At 34.4% G+C, this 27209-nt stretch overlaps 1 protein-coding gene across 2 annotated transcripts in view; it reads right to left on the reverse strand.

The window, feature by feature from the left end:
- Nucleotides 1-27209, reverse strand: part of LOC127850398 (calsyntenin-1-like) — a 62585-nt gene that overhangs the window by 34863 nt on the left and 513 nt on the right. For both annotated transcript variants that reach the window (XM_052383420.1, XM_052383419.1), the window contains exon 2: nt 24633-24782. In XM_052383420.1, the coding sequence (XP_052239380.1) occupies nt 24633-24782 (150 nt within the window). The remainder of the gene's footprint in view (nt 1-24632; nt 24783-27209) is intronic.

Below are 27209 nucleotides of genomic sequence, written 5' to 3' on the forward strand. Positions count from 1 at the left end.
TACAGCAACAGACTTCTATTAGGGAATTTCATAAAACAAAAGAATAAAAAAACATTGAAGTATCACTTTTCCGATTTATAATTCTGTTCTGATGTATAATAGCACAACCTATGAAAATATTGGATATACTGTAAAAATTGGGCGTTAAGTCCTTCAGATATTTGGTGACACCTTCAGATATTTGGTGACAACTTTTTACCTATAATTGGCATTCAACTTCAGTGTTTCTACCAAAGCGTACTTATTTGACATGTACTTGGTAATCATATCTTATCAAATACAAACTGCAATGTCTTGCAAATGACTTCAGTTTGAGAGATTGTTACCTAATTATCAATAGGTCCATTCATAAGGTACAACAATTACCTGCATATAATGATTATTTAACCCTTTTCATGCTGGGAAATTTGTCGTCTGCTAAACTGTCGTCTGCTAAATTTGTAAAATAAGCATTTTCTTCATTTTTTTTCAAAGAATACTATCAGAATAGCAAACAGTTTGGATCCAGATGAGACGCCACATTCTGTGGCATCTCATCTGGATCCAAACTGTTTGCAATGGCCTTTAAAATTTGATTCCCGCACTGAAAGGGTTATATTTCAAGATTACATCTGGAGCACTTGTTTATGTTTTGCAAATTGAATTGAAACAATACTTGTAGGCAATAAACAACATTTGTTGTATTGACATCAACGCAAAGACATAAAATTACTTTAGTATCAATTTGCAAATTCTCTAAGGCATTGAAGCATAAGATAAAATAACAAAACAAGAACTATGGTGCAGCCAGTGTAGTTGTTTTAAAGACAACTTATACAATTTTTAACCAGGTGTAACAGGGGTAATAGAGAAACAATGAGTTTTGTCTTTTAATTATTCAGTAATAGTTAAGCCATCTGCCCAGATAGTTAGGGCTTGTAACAAAACTATTGTATCTCGCATATATATGTAAAGCAGTTACAACAGTTAACAATCTCAATGTAGGTGTGAGATAGCCATCTTCAAACAAAGGCTAGTACTTGAAACCTAATTAGGCCAACAAAGGTCATTTGTTTACATAAACATTGCAAAAAAGGTAGATAATATAATCTAAACCTTTTTTTTAAAGATTCCCAATTTAATAAGAATATGAAACAACATACATGGATCTTTCAAATCTACATTAAACAGTCTGTTGTAATTTATTTTTAAAGTTAATTAAGCAAATATGATCAAATGTAGTAAACATGATAAAAAACGCAATAATTATTTTAGTGAAATATGGAAGAGTTATAGAATACTCAACCTGGTAGTTAAAGAAATAAAGAAAAATTGTTTAGAATCTTTAAGGTCCATAATGGGTCAGGAAAAACAAACAACTTTCTTTACACCTTATTTTCAAGTATGATCTGAAACATTGCCAAATACATGTTGCTGTAACAGTCAACACTGCCTATCACCAAATACATGTTGCTGTTACAGTCAACACTGCCTATCACCAAATACATGTTGCTGTAACAGTCAACACTGCCTATCACCAAATACATGTTGCTGTAACAGTCAACACTGCCTATCTTTAATATTTAAGGATCCCACTTTTGAGTTGTTGGGATTAAGTTTGCAGACTCCCCGTGTAACAAGATAGCAATATTTAAATAAACAAGTACCAGTATAACAGTTTAAACAATACATAAAATTCCATGATGAGCAAATACATCCCCCCCCCCAGTAATAGGGCTGAATGTTAAAATGGAAATACCCATCTTACCACTTGTTTTAGAAAATAATGATAAAGTTGGAGTACATTAAACATGCTTCAAGTACTCTTAACTGTTTAGTTGTTACCAAGTTGTAACATGGGTTTTTCCGTTTGAACAATTTCAGCCCTATGAATTCTACCTATAATGGTATTTTCATCTCTTTAATTAGCTGTTGTTAAAGTAAGTTTAAATATATATTTTTTTCAGTATGATCCCGGACTTGTTTTAATTGTAGATTTTCCTATGAGTCATTGTTTTTACCTCAAAGTAAAGGATAGGTCATTCCAAAAATAATTTGATACTGTCATATAATGATGCAGTAAACTTTTGTGATATTTTCAAATGGAAAACCACCATTTTAAAGAAAATATGATGTACATAATACATGCAGATGCTACAACTTACATACATGTAAGTTATTTACTGGTTACATTGAAGTGTTTCAGGAAAATGTCTAGCAACACTCCTTGTTATTGGTATTAAAACAATAACAAATATTTTGTTTAATCAGTTACAATGCAATTATACAGACTTGCTGTCAGGTATCTATTATCTCTTTCAGTGCTGGAACCGAATTTTGAAGGCCTTTGCAAACACTTTGAATCCAGATGAGACGCCACAAAACGTGGCGTCTCATCAGGATCCAAACTGTTTGCTATTCTGATAGTATTCTTTGAAAAAAATGAAGAAAATGCTAATTTTATCAATTCTGCAGACGATATTTTAGCAGACGACAAATTTCCCAGCATGCAAAGGGTTTATATCACTACAAGAGAAAGCAAGACCCTCCCCCCCCCCATTCCCAACGTCCCCACTTGAAGTTATGAAGATGCAATTAAAGAAATTGTATGATTAATCCAGAACACTCATGTCCAAACATTGATTTTCCATCCAACTTATACACCACTATCTGCATTCTTGGTTGATGCTTGTCCCTGATTAATGATACAAGATTGGCCTGCAATATTAAAGTGAAAAGCAATTTGGGTCAATGTGTGTTTATGCTGGTATTGTCCTGTCACTGAGACTTGTAACTTAAACTGTTGACTGAATTGCAGAAAGTCATCATGCAGTGCATTTAGGTATTGCAGTTTGTCAAATACCATTTAAAAGCAATTTCTAAGCATTATCAAATCCAAGTCAAAATGAGAACCATGGTCACCATGGCATTTGAAGTATCATATAGTATCATCCAAACTCATCAAACAGTGGTAGCCTGTGAAATCATGATGAACAAGCAATTAAATTCGTTGAATTGATATCCCCCGCCAATATGCTTCTGGACACAGAAGTGTTATATTTGACACTCAAAAAAGCATTTTTTCAAGATACACAGGGCCATAACTCCTTTATTATCCAATGGTGTACAATGCCATTAGGCTCGCATCATCCTCTTTAATCCATATATATACTCATACCAAGTTTCATTGAAATCCGCCAAGGCACTTCCAAGATATGGCTGCGGACACAAAAGGGCCGGACAGACGGACGGAAGGACGGACAGAAAGACGGACGGAAGGAGGGACGGACGGACAACGCCAAAACAATATCCTTCCGCCTATGGCAGGGGATAATAATTAGTTGATTTATTAGAAAAACATACATGTTCCATGGCAAAAAGTATATACAGCATTGTTTTCAATGTTCTAAGTGTTTTAAGTAACAAAATATATAAAAAGTATATTATGGCAAAATAATGGCATGGACAGTTCAATCTGTTCTCACTGAGTGAGTAAGAATTTTGTTTTAATGTATCAGTAGACAAAACATATATGAGCCTTGTTCTGAGAAAACTGGGCTTAATGCAGGTGCGTAAAGTGTCATCCCAGATTAGCCTGTGCAGTCCGCACAGGCTTATCAGGGAGGACACTTTCCCCCTTAAACATGATTTTCGGTAAGGAGGGACTTCCTTGAAACTAAAAATACCATAAAAGCGGAAAGTGTCGTTCCTGATTAGCCTATGCGGACCAAATAAGTGTTCCCTGTATAAATTAAGCTATTAGATATGTTACTTAAAATCCTTTATTTTTTTAAGAGCATTAAATGCTACCGTACCACATATTTTTGGCTTTCATGAAAAGCGCTGAATAAAGGGTTTATGAATTCAAGTACTGTTCAGTAGCTATTTTACGAGTTCATGACTTGTTCAAGTACTATTCAGGAGCTTTTTTCAGAGTTAATGACTAGTTCAAGTACCGTTAAGGAGCTATTTTCAGAGTTCATGACTAGTTCAAGTACTGATCAGGAGCTATTTTCAAAGTTCATGACTAGTTCAAGTACTGTTCAGGAGCTATATTCAGAGTTCATGACTAGTTCATGATCTCCAACCATTGTCCATGATCTCCAACCACTTAAGTTATTTCAACTAACCAATACAACTTCTCAGATCCAAACAATTTCACAGACACTACTGAGCTTCCAAACTTGTCTAGTCCTGCCACCGTTTGCATGTTTTCCAGTGATCTTTCAGACATGATGGCTTCATGAGGGTCATAGCTGTCAAAACTGTTTACTGAGAAAGTGAGAAAGCTGGAAAACATTTCTCTTTATTGTGAAGTGGTTCTACCGAGTGCAGTAAACATTTGTGCATAAGGAAAGATGTTTATCTTCTTCTTCCCATTAATTGCAGGGCTCCTCTGGAGCATCGACACAATTTGACAAGGAGTCTTGGGCCTGGGTAAAACCAGTTTTGGTGTCTATGGGTAGATCTAAAGAACACATGTACGGATCAAACCCGTGAACTCCCGATCAATAGGTGGACACCATATCCACTACACCACCGCGACATGTTGCGCTGGACATAACAGGGTGTTGGGTCCTGTTGCTTTGTGCTTGCCCTAACTTGCCCTGTTGAACTCAGTTTACAAAAAAAAATTGGGAAACCAAATATAATTTAACCTAATTTTTTGAAAAAATGACATGAAAAATGGAAACAAGTTTATAAAGAACCTTATTTGTCAAGAGTGTGTACTACAAAATTAATTGAATTGTGCAAATTATAAAAAAAAAATCAACAGACTGGTCCAGCTTTCATGTCCACTTCGAACAGCATAATCATTCTACACCTTTGTGACACTAGATCTTTCCCTGTGATTTTGTTCCTCCTTATAAAGTACCAGAATTTTTCTCTTTTTTTAAAAATAACATTCATCATTTAGTTGGTGTTAAATTTTTTATGCAACTCTAATATTGACAACTTAACAAAATTTTGTTAGCAATTTTAATGTATTTGTGAGTAAAAAATCATTAACAATTTTCAAATGTGAATTTTACTTCACGACATGAATTTTCCCAATTTCAGGGTTTTTCGCGCAAATATTTTTTCCCATTTGGGCTGGTAATGGTACTTTTTCCAATTGGGAAAAAAATCACACTGTTTTCCCTTAATGCACACTCATGAGTCACTGGGCTTGTCTTAAGACCTTACACTGTGCTTGTCTCTTGACCTCACCTTTTCTCTCTCAGGCATGTCTATACAATCATGGACCTTTCCTTTCTGTCTGAGAGCTTCTTTTGAGGACCAAACCTTGGAGACTGCATGATGGACAAACAGTTCAATAAAGCATGTGTTGACTGCAAAGGCTAATCTGGGATGATACTTTATGCAAATGCATTTAGCCCAATTCAGCCGACACATTCCACCAGTCTCACACTAAGTTACAGTGGCAATAATAGTGGTACTGTTGTAGTTGTTGTTCCACCCCTGCTTATATAGGATACCACCAACAAATACTGGCAGTGTGTGCTAATAGATTGTAAATGACTTATATCAAACCCAATACAAGAAATGACATGGGAAAATCTCTTTGTGTTGTGCTCAGTATTTAACATATCACAGCAAAGAAGTATGGCTTTGCCTCAAAATGCTTACTTGACATGGACCTTGCTCTGTGATAAGGGGGTCTAATGCAATTTCGTGTAAAGTGTCGTCCTAGATTTAGCTTGTGCAGTCTGCACAGGCTAATCAGTGACGACACTTTTGGCTTTTATGGTATTTTTCGTCTGAAGATAGTCTCTTCTCAGCAAAAATACAGTTGAAGGATTTAATTTTTTAGAGCAATTAAAAGGTACATGCACATAAACGTACATTTGAATGAGCCTGTAATTTACCTATAGCGCCTAATTAGTAAAATACATTTCTACAATGATGTTGTGTATTAAGTGCTGAGAATTCTCCTCATACAATTTTTTGTCAATAAATGCCCCATATTTGAAATGGCAAGGTACATTAAGAGAATAATGAAAATCAATAGAGGTCATGTGCGAGTCATGATCAATGTACCTATGAAGTTTCATGATCCTAGGCTTAAGCGTTGTTGAGTTATCATCCGGAAACCATTTTACTGGTTCGAGTCGCCGTGACCTTGACCTTTGACCTAGTGACCTGAAAATTAATAGGGGTCATCTGCAAGTCATGATCAATGTACCTATGAAGTTTGATGATCCTGCTAGGCGTAAGCTTTCTTGAGTTATCACTCGGAAACCATTTTACTGTGTCGAGTCACTGTGACCTTGACCTTTGACCTAGTGACCTGAAAATCGATAGGGGTCATCTGCGAGTCATGATCAATGTACCTATTAAGTTTCATGATCCTAGGTTTAAGCGTTCTTGAGTTATCATCCGGAAACCATTTTACTGTGTCGAGTCACCGTGACCTTGACCTTTGACCTAGTGACCTGAAAATCAATAGGGGTCATCTGCGAATCATGATCAATGTACCTATGAAGTTTCATGATCCTAGGCATAAGCGTTCTTGAGTTATCATACGGAAACCATTCGGTGGATGGACCTACAGACCGACAGCCGGACCAATCGACATGTGCAAAACAATATACCTTCTCTTCATCGAAAGCAGGCATAAAAAGCATAAAAGCTAAATGATACCATACCATCAATTCAATGCACTTACATCAATATGAATGTGATGACATTTAAATGTCAAAGGATTAAACACTGCAAGGAGTTCAGTAAACAGATGAAGCACAAAGAAGTAATAACAGCATTAGCTGGTTTTGACTATACATGTATATGGGCCATGCTCTGTGAAAAGGGGGTTTAATGCATGTGCATAAAGTTTCATCCCAGATAAGCCTGTGCACTCCACACAGGCTAATCAGGGAGGACACTTTCCGCTATTATGATCTTTTTTGTTTCACGAAAGCTTCTTCTTAGAAAAAATCAAGTTAAGGCGGAAAGAGTCGTCCCTGATTAGCCTGTGCGGACTGCACAGGCTTATCTGGGATGAGACTTTACACACATGCAGTAAACCCCCTTTACACAGAGCACGGCTCATAAATGTTCATGATTATAGTGTATTTGAAAAATCAATTTAGACTTTGGGACCATTTTTTCGGCGTTAGCTGTATACCCCAGCTTTTCACCTTAGCCTGACCTTTCTTAGCGTCCAATAGAATTCAAATAAAACTCTCTGCGGCCAAGTACAGATGAATACACTTCATTGACTGCATTGGCTGATTTGAGAATACGACCAGAACATTGGAAACATGTCCGCGTCTTTGTAACACTGTTTTACTGCGTGTTCAGCATGAAACAATTTTATATCTAATGAAAAGGCTTAATAGATAGAAAAGTTTTACACTCAATCTCGACATCAATACAGTTTGTGCGTCCACCTTTTATTTTCAGAAGATTTTCAGTGCGAGAACTTTTGCACTTAAAGGCTATGTTCTCATATTTAGTACTAACTTCCATATTCCTGTCAACATGTTAACATGTTAAAGTATAGAGAGCAGTGGAAGCGAAGACTCACTTTAATGCATTGCATTTCAACTCGCAAGGTATATTGGGTCAATTTGCGGCCACTGTGTGTGAATGTCAGAGTTTACATACAGGTCATCGCTGCGTCTCTACCCTATGTGCTGATCGGAGTTCGCGGCCAGGAAAATAATCGTTACATAATAAAGACGCTATAGCGTGAACTAGGTGAACTGGAATTTTCTTTAGACCAGACAGATGTTAAATGAAGATATCCAGCGATATCATATGGTATGTCAATAATAGATTCTTAATGTGTTTTACAACAATACCATGATAAATATTATTTTTAATTAATTTAACAAGAATTATGCCATCATATTGACTAATGAATTAAGCATGAGCGCAATGATTCTCGATACTGTTAATAATCGAATCAAATAGCAACGCCAGACAAACCACTAAAACAGGTTTGTTCGAAGAACGCACGTATAAATATTTAAAATATGTACGGATACTTTGCGTGTGGCCGATTGACTCATATGTTTTAATTTCACTTCCATTCTTCTTTTGGTTTTCTGTTTTGTATCTATACGTTTATGACCAGCAATATGTAATAATGTAAAATAAGCCGCGAAAACTCCGCGTATCATCCCGTACTGCGTTTGCTGCAGCTAAGAACTGCACAGAAAAAGACATTCGCTATCTTTGATCTCATTCATTGAAGTCTTTACCTTTCATTAACTGCAACCACAATCAACGCCGTATATCTTTTTTAAAGATATTTCTTGTTCATAATTTTCCTACAGATAATTTGAGACTGAGAAATCATTTTCCATATTCAAAGGTTGGGCAGACATAATTTTCATTAATTAATGTCGCCATTAAATGACCTCTATAAAGGCATGTACATGTAAATATTCAGGCAGTTCAATATGTTGTCATTTTTGTAAACGAAATTCACACAATTATTGTTGCCTTGGTGAATTGTAATGTTGTTCTTCAAATATAAAATGGTTAATTATAAATGGAATTTTAGTTAATGGTTGTTCACGGTGTTCGAATGGACATTTACAATTTACAATATCAAACTCTTGTGTGAAATCGTATTCTACTTGCCCTGCATGTTCATGAAATACATCACACAAACAACTCATACTGATACAGGACCATTTTTTTACCACACACAAAAATAGTTCTCTGAAATAGAGAATCATTATAAAAGAACAATACCAGTCACAAATTCAATGGAAAAAAATGTTGAAAGGTTTAAATTATCTAAAGTGATTTAGACACTTAACAGGTCTTTATCAGTTTTTAGAAGTGTTATCAAGATTTTAAAATGTTTTGTTCCATTCCAAGAAACTGTCCAGGAAACATTTATTGAAGAAATTAAATTCGCCACATTATTTTGTCATTTAATTTCAATGCAATTTCTGAATGTTGAACAAAGCATTTTCAATATTTTGATTATTGTTTGTTTATAGTTGGTGTTCCAATTAAAAAAAAAAAATGTGGATAAAAACAACAATTCCTTCATTACTTTCATCGTCACTATATGCCCTCCTTGGGGGGCATAACAACAACTTGGCCAATATATATTGACTGGGAAATAATTGTTCCTGAGAAATATACTTCAAAGCTGCTGTATTGCCAACTGAAGAATTTCCAGTTGATTGACCATCAACAAAGTCAAGTGTCGATATTTCCCATCATCAAGAAAACCAATAATCTAGTAAATGTGGGTTGGAGGCTGTAGAACTTGACTGCTCCTATGCTTTACATGAAATAATAACTGGTCCAATAGCTTTACTCTACAACACTAAGGGGCAAATTCCTCAAAGGCGACTTTGGTGTAAACAACACATAGCATAATTATTATAATGACAATCTGAGAATCTGAATAACTTTTACTTACTTACCTGAAAAATTACTTATTTATAATAATTTTACAGCGACTTATACAAAAATGTGTTAACATAGAAGATTTTCTATAACATAAAATATTTGAATTTAATGGGGATGATTTTTATTTATGTGGAAATGTCAATTTATTTCATTTGACAAATGCATAGGAGTAAATCTGGCTTGAGTGTACCTGATGTCCTCCATGCCTGTGTCACATCTCATATAACCCTTTCCCCCATTAAGAAGCAAAGTGAAAATGGCTTTTGCAACCAGCATAAAACCAGAACAGTCAGGGAGTTACTCACAGCAGTGCCCTAGCTAGGATTTGAAAAGGGCAGGGGGGGGCTTTTTTGTCAAAAGGGCACTTTAGACTTGAAGGATTTTGTCAAAAGGGCATTTTCGAGCGCGCGAGCGTTTCTGGAATGCTTCCTGTTGCATGTAAATTTATATGTTAATAATAATTGTTAGAATATATTATTCCCATTATTATTAACCCATTTAAATATAATGTCTACAATGAGTAATAAATTAAGTAAAATGTAATAAGAGATTTATTAATTATCATCTGGAATTTTTTTTTATAAGTGCAAGGGGGGGAGCTAGGAAGGACAGAGCGGAGGTTCAGAAGGGCAGGGCAGAGATACAGAAGGGCAGGGCAGGGCGCCCTTAAATTTAAGCCTAGCAGGAGCACTGTGGCAGTCTGTTCAGGTTTTATGCTTTTTGCTTCTCATTCGTATCTACGGATTGGAAACGAAGCCTTTAAAACTTGAATTTAGTAAGAAAGGTATTTTATGAAATTTAACTTTCTATAAGACTTCAAATGCGTCAAAATATGTATCCAAGTGGTAAAGGGACAAATAATGTCAAGAAATACTCAAACTGTACAGTCGACTCACGTAAGGCTTGAATTTCCGCTTGTCTAGCTAGAAGTACCCTCATAGAAACAATTTTGTATTGCTACATGTATATACTCATATATTTTTTGTCGTTTGGTTCCAATTCACGAGGAATTAATTCTCTGATGGTTTCAGTGTTAGTGCTCAGTCCCTGTTACACTGTTCGCACCTCTTTTTGTTTGTATGGCTAATACTATTATGCTTCAAGTCGCTCAAAGTTATTAATTGATTAGTCGTGCTTCATTAGTTACACCTGCAAATTGATTCAACAGATGTCGCAAACTTGGCATTTTTACTAGTGTTAAACAATACCTCACAATTACATGCGCTTGAAGTAATTTATCAATAACACACATTAACTGAATTCTATAACTCTTGAAAAAAACAAATGAATAAATAAAAAGTCTTGTGTAACCTTTCTGTGTTGTGAACATGTTTTTATATATTATATTCATTGCATCAAATTGCGTTTTATAATGAAATTTAAAGTGTTTATGAATATTTTATATCTATATTCTGAACCTTAAATGTTATTGTGCTTTGTAAACATGTGCTGATCTGTCATCATATAATTTATATTACTAGTATTATATTTGTTTGTTATATGTATAACTGTTAAAAAACATTTTTTATAAATTTTGTTTATGTTATTTGATATGCAGTAAAGTAGAACCTAGTACAGACCCAAACTATTACAGCTTGCACTTTCAACACACTCTTAAAGTCTTAAAGAAAACAGCAAATGTAAAGCTGCAAAAAATGTACATGCAAAAGCATACTACACTGTAACTCCAATATAGCGCGGTCAATGGGGTCCAAGCCGCGAAACAGCGTTATAACGGATCCGCGTTATAAGTTTTGAGCTCATTTACTGCAGGGCGCTATAAAAAAACAGGTATAGAATAGCCTATAATATAGGTCATGTATATTGCCATGCTGTGTTGACGCAAATACATGCATATAAACCCAATCGTATCAATAACAGTATACACACCGCTTTTCTTATATGCACATTTATCTGATAATCCAATAAAATTGCAACATCACTTAAAAAATAATAATCTTGAAGTTGAACATTAATGACGATATATGATTTAGAAATTCGTAAACACAACCGTACGCATATATGCCATTTTCAGACGGGTTGAGAGTACAGTGCATTATGGGGCAGAGCTTTCATTGGACGTGCGACTTTAAATTTAGATTGAATGCAATACGATTCATGTACAAAAAAATGTTTTATTGCGTCATACGCATGCAAAAACGTGTTTCCCGGGGACTTTCTGATACCCCGCGAAAATGAAAGTGAAACTCTGTTTACAATTACCGGTACACTGGGTTCGCATGTAAATAAATCGTCTGCATTATTTAATTTCTTATACACGAACTGAAAGATTAAATGACATAATACTAGAATGATAATGAAATGACAGAAAAAGTTGTTTTATACAGTGGGCAGTATATTTCACAGCCGCTCGATCATTTAATATAGTCAAACTGCAACCATATCAAAGTAAGAATTTTTCAATCGTTTTGAATAACGTTAATTGTATAACTATCCCGCTTGCACTTAACTTATGGAAATTATCGCACTGAACCGCTCTGATGAGGAATACATGCAATAAACACTGACACGCGAGTTTTTCACACCTTTATTGACATTACACAACAGATTAACACCAATTAGCTGTCTGTGTAGTTTAACCTCGAGGCGATTATAATCGGTTCAACGGACGGTTGAATAAAGCAATCAACATGTGATTGCCGCCATCTTTGAATTGTCTGAAAATACATGAAGTTGCATAATACGGATTTGAATCAGAAATCAAATGGAAGGTTGGAGAAAAAATGGGATCCAAGCACCCCCCGCGTTATATTGGATTCAGCGTTATAACGGAGCGCGTTATATTGGAGTTACAGTGTATATAGGAATTGATATGAATCCTTGTTTAACATGGAATCTCATCAAACATTCAACTTACACCAACTGTCGGTGTGATGTTACCATTGGAAAAGCTCTTTAACTTACTGAATTATTTATTCTGAATCCCATCCTTTTGCCATAACATGTCATGAATTGTCAGGAAAGATTTACGCGTACATAATTAATATAGAATTGTGTTGTTTGTAAGTCAGACTTAAACCAGTTAATAGGTTCATATGCATTCATACATAAAATTAACACCCTTTCAGGTGAGCTGAGTGTACTAAAAACTATTGCCAAACCTGAGTTACACACAATTTTAACAGAGGAGGACAACCATTTCTATATAAAAAAAAAAATAAGTTTTTTTTTATTGCTATGTAAAACACGCCCTAAAACCACCTGATCCGAGTTGTGAAAAAAAAAATTATATGATTTTTTCGCAAAATGGCCAGGAAAATGCCTGATGTGTCAATATTTGTGGAAAAAAAATCCCAAAATGTTTTTTTTCGCTCTATAAAAATTTCCAAATTTGCAATTTTATAGATTTAAAAAATCCCAATTTGACCAGCCTCCTTTTCCCTAATTGGCTAGAAACACTCCTGATAATGGACCAAGACGAAGAATAAAACCCCAGTCAAACTAGGGTTGTTTTATTGCATGGTTCCAATTTGGCTTTTACATGTAAATGAACATGATGAAGGACTGTGCCAATGTTGAGTAGCCAACAAGTCATGGAAATGCTGTAATGGTGCCATGAAATTGCATAGAAAGTGGTTAAATTCCAATCCTTCTTTTGAAATGACAAATGAAACCTTGATCTTGGCAAATATGATATCTGAAATATTCACGCCATTGGTAAACGCCCCATTTTCAGTACAGTCTCTGCCTTCTAAGTTTTTTACAGAAGCTTATGTGTACTAACAACGTGCTAATATAAATGTACTGTACATCAGTCTGATCTCTTTTAAACCTTTACCACTTAGATAGGTATTTTGACAAATTTGTAGTCCCTTAGAAAGTTAAATTTAATTAAAGGGATTCAAGTTAAATGGCTTCATTTTCAATTCTAAGATACTGATGAGCAGCAAATAGCATAAAACCTGAACAGACTGTGAGTTACTCGCAGGCTGAGTTACTCACAGGCTGTTCTAGTTTTATGCTTTTGCATTTTATCAATATAAACTTGCACTTAATCAGCTCATTTTTTAGATTTAACTACTTCATATACATTGTACTATGCAGAACAAATGTCTGACAACAATAATATACATGTAACTAAAAAACAACAATATGACAATTATTTCACAGGTGAATTATGACACTGCGCAAAAAGCTTATTAAAAAGAAAGCGATAATTTTCAATAACATCAAACATATCAGCAGGGGTGGCGAAATCTAAAAAAACTATACTTGTCCACGGACAACCATTAGGGAACTTTAACTTGTCCGTTCTGCACTACACTTGTCCGTTAATGTTTATATAAATTATAAACGCATTTATTGATTAATGTAAAATAATGTGGAATAAATCAAAATGAGTATTATTTAGTAGTTATAATTGCATTTCCATGGTACATTCGTTATAGCAGTATATTATGAACTACATGTATATAAACTGACTTTTTCACACTTGTAATCTTGCAAAGCTAGTGTTATTGAAACAATGTTACACATAATTAGCCTTTGGATGAGTGAAACAAATCATCATAAAAATTGGCATACGCATTTTGTGCAATTATGATCAGTTGAACCAACAGTGCCCTAATTCGGATCATTTTATCAGCCATTTCAAAATGCATGTTTATGCAAACAAGAGTAGATGTTCTTTATTATTAATACACATTTTCTGCATGTTCATGTATAAAAAATATATATAATACAAAATCAAAGTATTTTGCTGGAGTATTTCAAAAACTCCCGCAAAATTCTTTGATTTTGTATTTTACTCATAAGCTAAAAAAAGTCATGAGAGAAATACTATTTATCATAAAAAATTATCTGGAGCTCTGATCGTAATCTTAACAAATGAAACTAGTCCAATATGTGGACCTCATCAATTCCATCTTTACCGTTAAAGTTGTCTGACATAACAAGGTACATGTAGACCGTGTTTTGATTATCTTAGTTTGATACTTTTATTTCCATCTGATTGTAAAAATAAAGAAACCAGTCTGTACACTGTCTAACAGTCGGGACGAATGTTGAAAATGCGGCATGCTCCCGGTCTCTTATGGAATATGGGAGATCACTGCGCAGGAGAGTGCCCGTATTTTAGCTTGATTGCTCCGCAAATAGCACTTACAATGTAATCGCGTGTCAACATCCGATTATGTAAAACTTAATAACGGCTTTAATATCATGTCATTTTTTGTATTCCTCGACCCAACTGGTTGTCCACGGACAACTAAATTGAAAAAAAATCAGTTGCCCAGACAAGCAAATGTACGACTCGGGCAACTCGGACATTTGATTTTGCCACCCCTGATCAGATAGTATTTGTTTATTTTCTGTGATCAATTTGCAATGACATGATCATTTTAATCTATTTATTTGAAGTGATTTTTCATACACCAATAATCTCTAGAACCAGTATAATCCTCCATGTTGAAAGTATGTAATCCATCTACCAAGAAACTGAATTTCAATGGATAATTAGTTATTAAAAAAAACATCAGACATTATTTAGTTACAATTAAGATTTGAATGAATTTACTCTTGATCTCAAATCCTGAGCCTCTACTTTATCAATTATAATGCTTTTGGAATGTTAATTATGCATAGGCGATTAATTAAACATTAACTCTCAAAATTATGTTGATGTGTATTATTACAAGGATTACTTATGTTAATGGTGCAAACTAAAGGTATGTTAGGGTTGTATTAAAGCAAAATGAATTATCTCCAGAGCTCCAGATAAGGTTTTGTGAAATTCTTAAATTACTACCAGATTTTCAAAAAGAATTCTTAACTCTGAAATTTTATTCTTAACGTTACTACTAAGTTTTGGAAAATAATTCTTTTTTTTTATAAATGGCCTAAAAATAAATAATAATGGTTATTTTCATGCAAAAAAAATTCAAAATAAACATACTAGCAACTTTATTTATACGAGTTCAACAGTGTCTTTTCAGTATTATACAATTTTATTTTTCAAATACCTTCATATGCCCAAACTGTGCTTTAATTGCATGCCTTAGATGAATGTTTACATATTTCACAATTAAAACGGGTCTCCCCTTCAATCTTTTCAACGATTAGCCACGGGACTTTTCCCTTCCACTCCTTCAATGTTTTTTTTTGTGTTTAAGTTTGGACCCGTCGTGTTGCGTTTTTGTTTTTGTTTTCCGACTGTGTCGGAAACTGAACATACAACATCGTATAAGATCATTTCTATAATGTCTTTCTAAACATTTAACTTCGGCTCACTTTGCGTACAATATGTTAAAAGCGTGTTTTTGGACGCTTTGCAGTTTTTTAGGCACTCTCTGGGCGCCGCCATTGTTTTTTGACAGATAGACTATATACGCCGCTTTTATTGGAAAAACATGTGCTTTGTTAAACAAACCCGATAACCATTCTATATACAATGTAAGCACCACAAAGATCTTTAATATGCGAAAAGAACTCAATACAAATCGATACGAACCGATGTAAAAATAATATTCGTAACTTGATTTTGTAATTCTTAATGGTACGACAAGATTTTAAAATAAATACGTAACGGACTTGAAAATAATTCGTTATTACGAAAATACGACCCTTATCTGGAGCTCTGATCTCTATAAAAAAAATCCAGACAATTATTTGAACGTCATGTAGAAAATAATGATGTAATGTGACTTTAAAAATTAATCAGATACACTGCAATGCTAATATATCACGGACCGTTATATCGCGATGTCCAAAATATCGCGCTTTGGCTATGGCTACCAAAACTACAACGAGCATGATCACTAAATGACATGTTTTGATCTGAGAATTCGCTAACTTAAGCAAAAAATCGGTTCTAGCTAGTATTATCACCCTAGATTTCGTGGCTTACTATGGCACGCAGTGATGCGTGAAAAACAGTCGATTAGTGACAGTGTGGTTTACACACGGCTGGGGTTGTTTTTAACACTTAAGAAATAACCAATTAGTGTCATTGCAAAGGTAATAATGGCAGTTTACTGGTATATAAATCGTTAAATTTCGGTACTGGTCATGAATGTCTTTGTCCTGATAAAAAGCGCACGAAAATTAATGTGGGCGTATTTATTTGTAAATAAAAAATTTGTTGCGGGTACAACATTGAGATAATTTAATTTCCATTAAAAGTTTTGTTGTAAATTTCAACTAAAGTACCGCGGTATCTCGCGAATTATGTTGCATTGACATTTCCTCTTAATAAAATATAATTCAAACACGCTGTATCGTTACCGTTACGCTGTTTCAGTTCCTTCATTAGGACTATTTATAAGGGTAAATTTGAATCTATGCACAATTATATTTTATACATTTACAGTAAGAATTCTTTTTAGCTGATGCGCGAGCGATCGTACATGAAAATAAAAAAATATAACTTACATTTTGGTTTTTATGATAAATACAGATACGTATGTAGATATGAATGAAAATTTTTATTGTATTTTAATGGTTTGCAATTATTACTATACAAATGTAGCAGCGCCGTACATAAAATGAAAACATTGGGGTAATTTGACAAATTAACCGCAATACAATTAAGTTAGACATTTCTCGAGTCATATAGCACGCCAGATATATCGCGCTCGCGATCTTTGGACCCCAGCAACCGCGAATATAACGGCATTGCAGTGTAGCAGACATGGCAAAAGACTGCTACAATTTACAAGGAAGTCACTGTCCCAAAGATTTTACAGGACAGTTGAACATTTCACCAGCTTCAATTTCGCATGTATTAAATATCATTTGTAAATTTCACCACCTTCAATTTTGCATGTGTTATTAAAATCATTGTGTTATACTCTCAAAGAGATTTCAAAAACACGGATATTGTACTTAACTGACAAATATTTCTGATAATTATCATCACAAAAATGACTTTTGAGATTTTTTTCCTGTTACTTTCCTTTTTGTATTCTTAAAAAACATATTGCTTCAACATAAACATATTTTCTGTCATATTTTGATAAAAAACACAAGATCAAGTAAAGCAAGTTTAAGTCACTGCATTGTTCTGAATACGCCACCCATAAAAAAAATACCACAACAATGTCTTAAAGTAAAACAAAACAACCATCAGCTTAGGATCGTGGTAAACAAATACTATATCACCAGACAGTAAATTGGCACATTTGCATTTAACTGCAAGCCTGTTTTGACATTTTTGTTGGCAATGTCTGACTGGCCAACGATTTTGCCATGTGGGGGTAAACCATACATGTACCTGGAGCAAACCCAACCTGTCCTCCTGTACGAAAATTCTATGCAAATTCTGTATAGAGTCTGTACAAAATCTGCCCAGAATCAAGACAGAATTCATTTTTTCTGTACAAAGAGGACACAGACACAGAATATACCTTGCAATCTGTACAGATTTTCTAAGCAGAATTACAATGAAGCAGAATTTTATCTGTAAAGATTATTACACAAGACAGAATTTTAACACTTATGATTTTTACAAGACAGATTTTTAGCACTTTGCAGTTTAGCCAGGCAGAATTTCTGTACTTGGTAGAAAAATGAGGCAGAATGTTGGACTTAGAAAAAACTTAGATTCAACATTTCAAAATGGGACTTGTAAAATTTAAGAAACAGACTTCTGATTTCAGTTTCTTATTGTTTATTGCAGGAAACATTTCTCTATTCACAGAAAACTAACAGTTATGTTCAATTCATACAATAGTTAAAATGACCAAAAAATACAGCATATTATTAGCAAAACAAACAAACAGCAGTACCTATTGTTCATACCATAAGGAACATAGAAAGTTACAATTTAATCCAACAGACTTCAAGAAAAATCTACAATGGAGTGAAATAAGGTTTAATTTTTTTACAAAGTTTTTATTCTATGCTTATTGCTGGATAAATTGTCCCAAAATACTGAAAATTGCTAGGACATTTTGTCTGCTGTTTGTCAGCAGTGACATTTTCAATGATATCCAAGATAGAGAGAGATCCAATTACCCAAGTTTACCCAAACACCAGCGGTCAGGTGTGATAAATTTACTCCTATTTCAGCACATTTACTTTACTTGGCTCTCGTTTTATGAAAATATTCATTTGAATGCCAGTGCTTTAACATAACAAATTTTGTGACAAAAAAATAAAAATACCATTATAAATAGGAACAATTAAGAAATTAAGACATAACATTATTAAAGTGTTGTAATATATATGGTTTTAAAGATGTTTGGTTTAGTCTACTTTAAAAAGGTGGTTTAGTCTACTTTGAAAAGGATAATACACTTGTAAGTGTGCGACAAAATCTCAGAGACTTGACATTCGAAGTTTTCAAGAGAAAATCAAAATGTTCCATGAAATGGGGCGCAGAAGACTATGAGGAAAAAATTATTATTACCAGAGGTATGTTAAAATTTGCTTTTTCTTTCATCAAAATATGTCTTTAGTCTGTTGACAGTATTTGGCTTTGTTTGTAAATTTGTTTAAAATTGAAACTTTGGTTGTGTATATTCAACTTATAATGCATAAATCATAGTTTCCTAGTTTTTGTAACAATGACCTTGACCTTGAAACGACTGGTCCCCGAATGAATTCCTATGCTAGGTCTGTATGTAAGCAATGAATCTGCATACAAATGATATATGCAGTATCGCCATCCAAACTCAAGTTATTGATCAGAACTTTTTTTTTAAGTCACCTGGGCACGAAATTCTCATGGTGAGCTATATGATGTCAGTCTATGTATGTATATATAAGATCTCTATAGGAGGCTTTTAGATCACCTGAGCACAAAGTTGTTCTTATTGTAAGCTTTTGTGATTGCCTTTTATCCATTGTGCCTCAAACATTTACCATGTAATTTAACACTGTTGTGGAAATATTTAATGTCAAATCTTTATGAGACTTGGTTTGAACATTTTTTTCAAATAATAGCACTTTTGCTCATCTTAAAAAAACAACAACATTTGTTTTAATGGTAATACGCCAAGTTCGGAAATGGTTCCTATGCATACAAAAACATAGACACCAATGTAATTCTTCCTTGTATTGCTATAATGAAATCTTCTGAACACAAGTGACAAACTGCACAAATCAATTGAGTTACTTTGGGTCTTAGGTACTGGTAAGCTCAATATTTTCCTTTGACCCTCATTTTATTTGCATTAGCAGGCAAGTTAATAAAGATAAATGATTATAATTTTCCAGATGGTTCAACTGATGGAGCATTATCCAACCACAATAAAAAGATTTGGATTGGTAAGTTTTGCAGTGCTGCCTTTTACCTGATGGTGAAACTTAGTTCCGGGTATGTAAGGTATTAAAGTAAAAGTTTTTTTCATAAAAGTCTTTTTTTATTAGTCTTTTCGAGAAATAAACATTGATTGTATCATCATAAAGCATACATAACTTTGACAAATGCTTCAATATAACGTTTGATTAGCAATAATCACAGATTTTGATTTAGATCAACTTCTGTCTTAAAATATATTTTTTAGTTAAGTGGAATGCTTTCATTTATTTTTAAACAGCCATAAATCCGAGGGAGACACAAGAACGGTCAAGAGGTCAGGTTCTGGCAGGGAACAAGCATGACATAAAGCCTGTGCTTGATGCCGTCATCATTTCTGCCTGCAAAGGTACATTTTGTCTTGGTTTTTTTTGCTAGGTATTTAACATTATGAAACAGTGGTAGGAATTTTATTTAAATTTATGACCAGGTTTTCAAAGAAGATAAAAAAATGAGATTATTAAATGCGGGTAGGGCGTATCTGGTCAATAACTTAAGTTTGCCTAGACTCAATTGATGACCTTGCATTGAGGCCAAGATATGGATTGCATACAGAGCCCAAATGTGTCACTAAAAATAAACAAGAAACCGTCGGAGACGGGTGATGCTCCTCAAAGGTTTTTTTGGTCACAATATTGCACTATATATTCAGATAAAAGGAAACGTCTTTAGGGCACAGTAGTTGGGGGGGACAAAAAAATTTTTATAGAAAATTTCAAAAGGCCATAACTCTGTGAAAAATCATCCAGCCAGAAACCGCTGATAATATGCACATCTCCTCTTGGTAGTGAAGCTTCCCATAAAGTTTCATTGAATTCCGTCATTAGTTGCTGAGAAATAGCCTGGACAAGAATTGCACTATATGTACAGTTAATGGAAAATTTCAAAGGGCCATAACTCTGTGAAAAATCATCTGGCCAGAACCCGCTGATAATATGCACATCTCCTCTTGGTAGTGAAGCTTCCCATAAAGTTTCATTGAATTCCGGTCATTAGTTGCTGAGAAATAGTCCGGACAAGAATTGCACCATATGTACAGTTAATGGAAAATTTCAAAGGGCCATAACTCTGTGAAAAATCATCTGGCCAGAACCCGCTGATAATATGCACATCTCCTCTTGGTACTGAAGCTCCCCATAAAGTTTCATTGAATTCCGGTCATTAGTTGCTGAGAAATAGCCCGGACAAAAATTGTGCACGGACGGACACAGGGACGGACAGACGAAGCGGCGACTATATGCTCCCCCCAAAATAAATTTTGGGGGAGCATAAAAAAGGTTAACTTGAGCTTGGATGGAGGTATTGGACACAAATTGTGTGTTAGCTTTATCCTTTTTACAGCCATTCTCACCCTTCCTCTGAATGAAGTAGTGCAGTTGTCTGTTACTCAACTTACTGACATTAGTTTCACTGTTTGGTATAAGCACTTGGTCCTGGTAAACCAGCTATTCCAGGATACTTTGAGTTGGTTAACTTAATGATATGACAGGCATATTGTTGATATGCTGTTGAAAACAGCCAATAATCCAACAAAATCAAACAATAATGCAAACATAGAAAATTAAGTTGTTTGCAGTTTAAGTCGGATCAAGGTCAAAGTAACATTTACTAAATACCAAAAAACTATTGGGACCGCATTTTAACTTTGGGTCTAATTAATACTAGAATCAAACAATGGTTTGAAATTCAATTGGATGTTTGTGCTATAAGTGAATTTTGTTGGGCTGGCACTTGATGTATGATGTCTTTAATACAGGTATGGCATTACTGTTTGAAACTGAGTAGTTAGAATAAATTGGTTTCACCATGTATCAGTTTTTTAGCTCGGCTGTGTTCGGAGAAAACCCGAGGTATTGTCATAGCCAGCTCGCCGTCCGGCGTCAGCCTTTCTGACGTGCTTAAACCTTGACATTTTGCTCTAAAATCAAAGTGCTTCCACCTACAACTTTGAAACTTCATATGTAGATGCACCTTGATGAGTTCTACACGCACACTCATTTTTGGGTCACTAGGTCAAATGTCAAGGTCACTGTGGCCTCTAAAAAAAAAAATATATATATCTGACAAGCTTTTATTTATTCAAAACTGCACCCGCAGCTGAGCGTTGGCACCTGTTATGCGGTGCCCTTGTTGAGGAATGATATAAATATGTAAATGTGTAAACATTTAATTTTTTCCGATAGGTTATGTCAGGATGTGGTGCAAAGACCACAGCAAAACAGTGCCAGATGACACCTCCTTCAACAAGGCAATGACACTCCAAATAGACTTCTCCAGGAAATAAATGAAATCATCTTGTTAAAGTTGAGACTAAAAATAGGGGGTGTTAGATTTTTTAATTTTTACCCTGTCATAATGTGATCAATTCATCAACAACAAAAATATTGGTACTGTCAGTATATTTCATTGTGTACATTTTATTGTTTACATTTTATAATCTCATAAAAAATGTTATTTATTGATGGTCTGTTTATTTTGCTTTTTCTTCCTGCATACATTTTTTGTACAGAAAATTTTCTGTACAGAATTTAATATTAAACAGATTTTATTCTGCACAGAATTCTATTCTCACATTTTGGTTCTCCCCAGATTTTATTCTGCCAGATTTTTTTCTGCCTCGAACAAATTCTGCTTAATTTAAATAATTCGTAAAATCTGTACAGAATTCGTTCTTTGTTTATATTGAAAAAATCTATAAATAGAAATCTGGTTCAACTCATTTAAAATGGACACCAAATATTTTCTGCACATATTCTACACAGATTTTGTGTATTTTATTCTGCACATAATCTGGTTGCAGTCTGCCCAAACATTTTCGTACAGGCAGTATCATTACAGCCAAAAGAACCATATCGCCCCACTTTGTATGAGTTATATGTGTATTTCAACATTTACAGCAACCGAGGCTGCATCATGTCAGGGCCCGGAGTTTGTCCTAGCACTCTTATCTAGTTCACTTACTAAACTCACCATAGTTGGGATACATTTTGAATTATACATGTAGATGCAATTCCCAGCTACATGTATTTGGTTGAAACTGAAAGTTTTCAATTTTGGTGTGACCTTGTTTTCTGGGAGAAAACAAGAGAGATCCCTGAGGAAACTTGTGTGGTATGGTTACCACAAACAAAACTCATGTGCATATGGTAATGGGGATTGAACACGGTTTGCCTAGGTGAGAAGAGCATGTACATGAACCAACCACTGCACTAGCCAGACAGCCTGGTTTACCCCATTCCCAAAGTCTCTGATCTATATCCCTTTGTTCTGGTACAGGTACCCTGCTATGGTCACAATGTATATTCCTGTGAACTGGCATCCAGCTGATGTCACAGGGCAGTCACCCATATCAGTGGCAATTAATACACAGATGAAGAAGAAACGGTGCATGAAAACCACTGATAATCCAGCTGAGAGTTAAGAAAATAGGTAAAAGATCAGAGCTCCAGATAAGGGTCGTATTTTCGTAATTACGAATTATTTTCAAGTCCGTTACGTATTTATTTTAAAATCTTGTCGTACCATTAATAATTACAAAGTCAAGTTACGAATATGATTATACATCGGTTCGTATCGATTTTTATTGAGTTCTGTTCGCGTATAAAAGATCTTTTCGGTGCTTATATAGAGTTATCGAGTTTGTTTAACAAACTGTCTATCTGTCAAAAAACAAAGGCGGCGCCCAGAGAGCGTCCTAAAAAACTGTAAAGCGTGCAAAAACACGCTTTTAACATATTGTACGCAAAGTGGGCCGAAGTTGAATGTTAAGAAAGACATTATAGAAAAGATCTTATACGATGTTGTATGTTCAGTTGCCGACACAGTCGGAAAAGCTAAAAAACGCGACAGGACGGGTCCAAACTTAAACAAAAAAAAAGCATTGAACGAGTGGAAGGGACAATTCCCGTGGCTAATCGTTGAAAAGACTGAAGGGGATACCCGTTTTAATTGTGAAATATGTAAAAATTCTTCGAAGGCATGCAATCTAAGCACAGTTTTGGCATACATGTATGAAGGTATTTGAAAAATAAAATTGTATAATACTGAATAGACACTGTTGAACTCGTATAAATAAAGTTGCTAGTATGTTTATTTTGATTTTTTGCATGAAAATAACCATTTTTATTTATTTTTAGGTTATTTAAAAAAGTTAAGAATTATTTTCCAAAACTTAGTAGTAACGTTAAGAATAAAATTTCAGAGTTAAGAATTATTTTTTTAAATCTGGTAGTAACGTTAATAATTTCACAAAACCTTATCTGGAGCTCTGTAAAAGATATTGGTGGATCACTACACTGAGTGGATTACTCAATTACAGGGCATGCCATAATCCTGAAATAAGTCTTTCAAGGGTTTCACAACAGTTCAGGGGGGTTTCCTAGCCATTTGGGGAAAAAATGCAATTTTGGAATATGGATTTAGGAAAAACTTATCTAATCTAATTCTTTATAATAATTCAAATTAGAAGAACAAAATCATATAAATCAAAGTTATAAACGTTGTAAGATGTAATTGAAATAAAATTGAGGATCAAAATTAATAGACACTCCTTTCTTTTTTGATTTGGGACTTTTTTACCATTTTGCTTTGGAAATGGGTCCGTTCAACAGACTCATTGATACACTAGGAAAAGGCCTGCAGTTTGAAAAAAGCAAATGAGTAAAATATTAGGCAAATATAAATATATACAAATATTATTTTTCGAACATTTAAGGAATAAAACACAATTTTGGCATTTTTTGGTGATTTACCCGCTTCTGGGTGTTGTGAAACCATGGACGGTTAAGTATAACACAGACTAAAGAGGGTGCATGCTGGGTAAACATTTTCAGAAGCCGAATTCATATTGTTATGTCTTATTTTTTATTATTTTGGATCTTTGATGGGTGATGGAGAAAAATTGAAATTACGTGAGGCAAATTTTTTCTTGTTTGTAGCAATTGTCTAATAAGACAAATGGCAGAACAAGCCCTGCCAAACACAATTTATCGCCAATCAATAGGAAACTTACGCGCTGAGCCGACTGTGTCATTGTCCCGGGCAAACAGCTGTGGCTCCAAATGCACCACTGTCTCATCCTCCCTCACTGTACCTTGGAACAGTGGAATATCGCGGCTGTTAAACACCGAGGAAATTATCTCAGGTGCATACGCATTTGGCTCTGGAAGAAATTACGACATTTGTAATATTGCAATAAACCAGCAGATTCGTTGAATTGATATCCCCTGCCAATATTCTTCTGGACACAAAAGTGTTATATTTGACACTTTTTTTTTTTAAGATACAAAGGGCCATAACTCCATTATTAACAAATGTTGTACAATGCCAGTTGGCGAGCAGCATCCTCTTATCCATATATCTACTCATACCAAGTTTCAATGAAATCCGCCAAAGCACTTCCAAGATATGGCTCCGGACACACTAAGGATTTTTTCAAGATACAAAGGGCCATAACTCCGTTATTAACATATGGTGTACAATGCAATTTGGCGTGCATCATCCTCTTATCTATATATATACTCATACCAAGTTTCAATGAAATCCGCCACAGCACTTCCAAGATATGGCTCCAGACAGACGGACAGACAATGCCAAAACAATATCCCTCCGCCTATGGCGAGGGATAATAAATAAATAATAATTTTACCCATAATAGTTTATTGTACAAGCCTTTTCATCAGTGTTTCTTTTCCATCTTTATAAAGTACCGAAAAACTGCACTTTCCCAAATAGGAAAAAACAACAAATTTCCCAATTGCAGTAGCGCTGCAACGATTCGATCCGATGCATCGAAAATCGGTTCGAATTGCGTCGATTCGATAACGATACCAAACCTACCAAATTCAATTCGATTCTTTAACATATAGACATATATATATATATACTTAGATACGTAAAGCTCGCTGTATTCTGACTATTTGATACGGGAAGGTGTAGGTTTTTTCTTTACCTGTAATTACGACGCGCGCGATTGGCTGCTTATTACTTTAGTCATCCAATCAATAAGCGCGTTACGGTCTACTCTCGGAAAAAGCGTCAAAATGGCTGAACAAGTTGTGGCCGATAAATTGAAATTATCAGATGCGCCTAAGAAGCTAAAATCACAAGTGTTGCAGTATTTTGGGTTTCGGGATGATAGCCCTCCCGACAAAGCAAAGTGTAAACTGTGCTTCAGGGATGCAAACATTACGTTGATTTAGCAAGACTAAGAGGTAGCACAAGTGCAACTACTCAAGTCGCCAGCCAGAAAAGTAGTTCTGTTTCTGTTGGGAATTTTTTAACTTTATTAGAGAATGTGCTTTGTCCTACAGGTAACAGGTGATGCTGTCACGACTAAATGGTAGACATGCTTGTAGCGGTTTTGGATATAAGTATAATAGTGATAGTACTATCACTCCACTGATTCCAGATGTTCTTATGATTATTAATTTAATTATATATTATTGTGTATTCAACACAATCTTCTTGTCAGAAGATTTTTTATATTAAATTTGAGTCCTAATTTGCTATTCTTTTTTATGTGTTTTATTGAAATATTGACAAAGTTTGAAAGAAAATTGGCAGTTTCTTGCAAAATATTCCTTACAAATGTTAATTTTACACACTTTCAACAGTTTTTAAAACACTGTTGAACCAACTATATCAAACAAACACACAATTTGACAAATGCCCAAGATATCTAGGTATGCGACACTTTTGAACAGAAATGTTTAATTTGAGGCAGAAGAGTGAATATATGATAAAACTAGGTTTGGAGATGAATCGAATCAAAAAAATCGATATCGGAGTGTCTGAAATCGAAATTGATTCGAAACAAGCTGTTGGTGAATCGTTGCAGCTCTAAATTGCAGTCAAAAAAATTCCCAATTTTCTAAAAAAAAATAAAATTGTTTTAAATAAAATGCAACATTAAGTTATTTTCCCACGCAGCTTTATTGCTTGCACTTAAGTTAATAAAATATTGACAGCTAAGCTTGACAACATTTAGTTTTTTAATTTTAAAGTATTTGGGAGCAAAAAATCCAATACACCAATTTCCCAAAATGAAGACTTCACGCCCACAACACAAATTTTCCCAACATTCAACATTATAGGTTCAGGATTGGGAAATTAGTGTTGTTGCTATGTTGGTATAAAATACTTCAAATTGAAAAAAAAAGTGTTTTCAATGTAACATTTACTAAGGCTTAACTTACAGAGCTAGATGGGATATGAACTAAATGATGAGATCAACAACAACAAAATATTGTTTCAAATTATTTGATAATAAGTAAATATACTGTGGAAACGAGCATTTCCCAAAGCCCCGAACAAATTTTTTTCAACATTTACATAAATCTTTGAATAATGTGTGTGTCAATCTAAAAAAAGCAGAAAAATCAATTGAGAGAATATAAACTTTTGAGATTCGGAATGAGTTTAAATTTGAGCCCGAACTTTAACGAAAAAGACACTGAAATTTCAGCAAAATCAAGATAAGGAAGTTTATCTGCAAAAAAACTTTGTGAAACATGTACATGTTTTGTTAAAATTTTTTATAAAAAGGTTCCATAAATTATAAATAAAAATTAGACCTTTTTAGCTTCAA

This window comes from Dreissena polymorpha, chromosome 11 (assembly GCF_020536995.1).
Source record: "Dreissena polymorpha isolate Duluth1 chromosome 11, UMN_Dpol_1.0, whole genome shotgun sequence".
Lineage (NCBI taxonomy): Eukaryota > Metazoa > Mollusca > Bivalvia > Myida > Dreissenidae > Dreissena > Dreissena polymorpha.